Source organism: Ranitomeya imitator, chromosome 6 (assembly GCF_032444005.1).
Source record: "Ranitomeya imitator isolate aRanImi1 chromosome 6, aRanImi1.pri, whole genome shotgun sequence".
NCBI classification, from domain to species: Eukaryota; Metazoa; Chordata; class Amphibia; order Anura; family Dendrobatidae; genus Ranitomeya; species Ranitomeya imitator.
Window position 1 is genome coordinate 305,818,965 of NC_091287.1, and position 5,545 is coordinate 305,824,509.

General features: G+C 44.1%; 1 protein-coding gene across 1 annotated transcript; it reads left to right on the forward strand.

The window, feature by feature from the left end:
• The first annotated feature begins 313 nt into the window (after window positions 1-313).
• On the forward strand, window positions 314-5,238 carry LOC138643372 (uncharacterized). Its single transcript, XM_069732294.1, has 5 exons — window positions 314-687; window positions 1,124-1,280; window positions 1,406-2,068; window positions 4,984-5,122; window positions 5,179-5,238. The coding sequence occupies exons 1-5, from the start codon at window positions 573-575 to the stop codon at window positions 5,236-5,238; spliced, it is 1,134 nt and encodes a 377-aa protein (XP_069588395.1). The 5' UTR covers window positions 314-572.
• The last annotated feature ends 307 nt before the right edge of the window (window positions 5,239-5,545 follow it).

Genomic DNA, 5,545 nt, shown 5'->3' on the forward strand with positions numbered 1-5,545 from the left:
AGCCCCCCAGCACATCAGCAGCAAACTGAGGTGTGTTTTTTTTTTTCCTTCTAAAAATGTTTTTGGGGGTACAACTATGGTAATTGTGTGTTATGTATTCACAGGAATATGAAGCAGAGGGGCTAACAGAAGGAGACGGACAGGGTGGAGAAATGCAAGGAGCGGGAGCGCATAGTGTAAGTTTTGAACAGACCGATCCTCACATACAATGCACTACACCCAACACAAACATTCAGCACAGCACACACAATACATATGCATCAATCAAAGAACATTATTAATTATTATTTTTTTTTTTTAAATTAGTCTTCACAATCCGGGGCTCGACGTAGAGTTCCTCAAAGCACCTCCCATAGTCGTCGGAATGATAATCGCGGCGGTCGCAGAAGAGTAAGTTCCTTTTTGTTTTGGTGTTTAGTAAAATTTGAAATTCATGTGGTATAATCTTTCCATTTTTATTCTTATCTTTTTGTTAGGCTTCACGGCGTGCTCCCGAACAAGATGATGAAGAGGAGGGCATCGATGTGAACACCCTCATCGAAGCAGTACAAAGTCGGGAGCCGCTGTGGAACATGTCGGACCGCCGCCATGCTGACCAGTTAATCACCCGACGGCTATGGGAGGAAGTGTGCAGTGCTGTTCTTGATAACTGGGAGGAACTCGATGCTGGGGCCCAGGATCTAGCGCGTAAGTATTCACACTTCATAACCTTATGTTAGGCTAGGGTCACATTGCGTTAGTGCAATCCGTTTAGCGCTAGCGGATTGCGCTAACGCAATGTTTTCTATGGGGCTGCGGTCGGGGTCGCGGTAACGTCCCTGCTCTTGCAGATCCCCGATCTGCGAGAGCGGGGAACGGACTGCGGGCGCGCCTCGGACGCTGCAAGCAGCGTCCGCGGCGCGCCAGGAATCACCGGCGCGACGCTATCGCGTGCCGAACATGGCACGCGCTAGTGAAGCGCGTTCCCATTGCCTTCAATGGGCGCGTTAACGGACGCGTTGCACGGCGTTAATTTAGCCGTGCAACGCTGTCCGTTAAACGCGGTCCCATAACGCAATGGGAACCCAGCTTAAGCATGATTTAATGTGGTGTATAGTAACCAATTTTTGCTTTCTCTTTCCAGGTAACAGGATTATCGTGCGGTGGCGGTCACTCAGGGATCGCTTCAAGAGGGAGTTTAATAAGGAGATGCAGGCCCCGAGTGGATCTAGAGGACGCAGGAGCAGATATAAACATGCCAGAGCCCTGTCGTTCCTCCGTTCGACACTGCTGAGCAGAAGGTAAATATTCAACGCCACATATTTTCAGTCAAACTGTAAAAATGTGTAACCTTCAATTTTTTTTGCAGCAAGGGCAATTGTAATATCCAGATACTAATTTTTTTTATCTTCTTCTTTTTTAACAGCACTTTCTGCAGCACTCGGGAGCCTGCATCAGAGTTGCACCCCTCTGGAGCGATCCCTCAAGAGTCCGCCACCGGGGACCACGTCGACCCCTCTGTTTCTGCACCTTCCCTCTCGTTTGATCCCTCAGCCCCATCCACCAGCGCTGGAGCAGCAGGGCAGACTTCGTCACTTGAAGCTGCAGGTGATGAGTTAGAGTTCCCTTTACCCCACCCCTCTGCCACTGCCGCAACATCTAGACCAACTTTGTGGTCAGGACGGCAGCGCCAGAGAGGTCAGGAAAGGAGCTATGCGCCTGACTTTTTGCACCTGAATGCATCCTTTCACAGTGCCATCAAGCTTTTGAGTGAGCAAACGTCTGCTGGGTACAATATGCTTAACAAAAGCATACTTGAACTCAGCAGTCGTCTTGATAGGATGCAATCAGATGCAAACCAGTCACCAAGACACTGTTTTTTTCAGTCTGTCCTCAGGCACATGGAAAATCTAACTCCTGACCTGCAGATGCATGTGATGCAAGGCTGCCACACTGCTCTAGCGCAGGCGTTGTCCCATGCCCCTCCACCTACCCATCATGTGTCAACACCTTTCCCCTCTCAAGCCACCGTCTATCCTCCCGTCCGTCCTCCTCCTGTCCGTCCTCCTCCCGTCCATTCTACTCCTTCGTCATTTGTTCCTTACCCCCTTAGTCTTTCACAGTTTTTACCGTCCCCTTTCCATTCTTCTCCTTTAACTTCTCCGTTCCCGATCCCACCAACACCTTCATACCTCACACACACCACATCTGCACCTCAACTCTCTACACAACCTCATGTTTTCACCACCCATTCCACTTCTGTTCCTCCCCGTGATGTCATGTCCCCCACTCTCGACGTGGTCCGCCCTGTCAGCCCCTCCGCTACTATCTCCACCCCAAACTATGAGAATCTGTAAAGAAATAAACAGTTTTTTGGTTTAAAAACAATTTTATTGTCTTTCTCTTTTTTTTTAAGTAACCAAGGTTATAGCAATAGTTACAATAAACAGTGTTTAAAGGGTACCGTTGCAAAACATACAATGCTGCATTAAAGTACAAAGATTTTGTAAGCAAACAAAAAATGGTATTTTTACAAGTGTAAAAAGAAAAAATTTTTTACACCATTTCATACTGCCAGTCAACTGATCCTGCAGGAGACATGAAGTAGTCTGCAAAACTGTCCCGCATTCTGGAAACTGCTACTGGACTGCGAAAAGTGGGGTTTTGGTAATCACGTAAGGTGCTTTCTGAAACATTATCCTCCAGGGAAACTTGTTCTTTTGATAAAACAAAATTGTGCAGGACAACGCACGCTTTGACCACATCATCGACAGTTTCAGTCTGCAGTTTAATTGCAGTGAGCAGTACTCTCCATTTGGCAGTTAAGATGCCAAAAGCACATTCCACTACTCTACGTGCTCTGGTTAAGCGGTAATTGTAAATTTTCTTCCTCTGGGTCAGTCCACTACTTCCAAAGGGTTTCAGCAAATGTGGGGAAAGCTGGAACGCATCATCTCCAACGCAAACAAATGGTAATAGTGGACCAGTGGTTCCAGGGAGAGGTCTAGGGGGCGGAAACTCAAATGTCTCTCCATATAAACGGCGCCCCATTGGTGAATTTTTAAAGATTTGTGAATCATTTGCGCGTCCATACGCACCAATATCAACAGCGATGAACTTGCATTGTGCATCTGCTATGGCCATCAACACAATAGAGAAGTACTTCTTATAGTTATAAAACTGTGATCCAGAGCCTGAAGGTTTGACGATCCGTATGTGCTTTCCATCAACTGCTCCAACACAATTTGGAAACTGGCAAATTTGATGAAAATTTTGGGCAATCTCCAGCCACCTCTCCTGTGATGGCTCTGGGATGTATTCCGCTTGTAGGCACTCCCACAATGCCCGGCAGGTATCTCTGATTATCCCCGAGATGGTGGATATCCCAAGCCGAAATTGAAAATGGAGTGATGAGAACGACTCTCCAGTTGCAAGGAATCTGTTAACAAAACGAAAAGACAATAATTAATAAAAAAAATTCAAAAAACAACATTACAGTTAAAAGTATGATGAATGAGAATCATTTTAAAAAAAAATTACTTACCGAATAGTCACCATGAGACGCTCTGCTGGTGATATGGAGAATCGCATCTGGGTGTCTCGTCTCCGTATACAGTCTTCCACATGGCCCAATAAAAATTCGAAATTTTCAGCTCTCATCCTCACATAATTGAAGAACTTCTGAGGGTTTTCCCTTAGTTCAATGTAAAGCGTGGAATAAACACCACGGGTCATACGTTGTGCTGTGATGGGATGGATCCACAGCCTTCTCTTCCGCCGCTGCCGTAGGATGCGCAGTCTTTCTTCCTCCCTCTCTCGAACGCTGACAGCCAACTGATTTGCCTCAAAAGTAAAATCCGCATAGATCTTTGCAATGTTCGCCAGTACTCCTTCCATTTCTGCCACTTTCTCTACAACCTTTCAAAGATGTGGTGTAAATACACGCTATATATAGTTTTCCAGTAGTTTCCAGTAGCCAATCACATTGAAATCCTCCCCTTTCAAAAAACGGATCCGTCAAAAAACGGTTGCAACGGATGTAAAAACGGTCGCAACGGTTCTAACGGATCCGTTTTTTTAACGGATCAAGGCAGCTGATCCGTCAAAAAAACGGATCCGTTAGAACCGTTTTTTCACCAAATTTGACGGATCCGTCGATCCGCCACGATGTCGGACCTAACTGACGCCACACAACTGAAGTGTGAAAGAGGCCTAATATGCTTGCTTTGTGAACCTACAAGCTCAGAGCTCTGTGGAGATTCCCATAAGTTAGGGTCACACAATCGAAATAAATTTCTCTCATTGATCAGATTCTGATCAAAGTTTGATCAGAGCGTGATCCCAGTGTGATCTGATTTTCTCAGATGTGTAGAAAAACTAAGTTTCTCCATTTTTGTACATTTTATACATATTTGGTAAATGCCTTGCTACACTCTTCAGGAGAGCTTTAAACTAAAGCAATACGGGATGGGAAATATATGGACAGGAAAAAATATGAATTCTTTTGAGAACCCTGCTATTAGAAGTGGAAATAAGGAACAAAAATAAATTCTGAATGAAAATAGAGGAGCAAGAGAATCCGACGACAAACTAAAATGGGTCTATACAAATGACCCGAGCATGGGAAACAAACAAGGAGAACTGAAGGAGCTAACACAGGAAGAGAAATATGATGCCATAAGCATCACTGAAACATGGTGGGATGATGCACATGATTGGAATACAAACCTTGAAGATTACAACTTATTTATTAGAAACAAGATTAACAAAAGGGGAGGAGGTGTATGTTAGGAAAATGTCTCCACAGAGAACAAAAAATTCAGAGACTGGTAGCTCTGTAGAAACTGTTTGGGTAAGAATACAAGGTGAGAAAAACAGAAATGACACTATTGTAGGTGTTTACTATAGGACACCTGGACAGACTGAAGATATGTATATGCCCTCAAAAAAGTGTGATCATGGGAGAATTTAACTATCCAGATATTTGTTGGGAATCTCTCTCAGGCAAAAAAGCAGGTCCAGAAAACTCTTATCTTCTCTTGCTGACAACTTTGTCTTTCAAAAGTTTGAAGAGAGAGCAAGAGGATCTGCAATATTGGACCTAATTCTTACCATCAAGGAGGAAATGGTTGAGGAAGTAAAGGTGGGTGGAAATTTAAGAGGCAGTGATCATGCTATTCTCGAATTGTCGATTACAAGAGGAAAAAGACCAGCGAGGACTCAGACTTTAAGGTTGGACTTCAGAAAAGCAGCTTTTAATGGACTCAGAAATAGGGTAGGGAAGGTCCAATGGCTGAGTGTTCTAAAGGACAGAAAAGTCCAAGAAGGATGGGAGATTTTGCTAAATGAAATTCTCTCTGCACAATAGGTAACAATCCCAAAAAGAAAGAATTGGAAGCTTTTAATGAGACCAGGATGAATGAACACAGAACTTATTCACTTGTTAAAAAGAAAAAAGAAATGTATATTAAATAGAAGTAATGGGCATATCTAAAGAAGAATATAATGCTGTTTACAGGGTATGCAGGGCAAGTGGTAGAAGCTCTAAAGCCAATAATCAAGATAA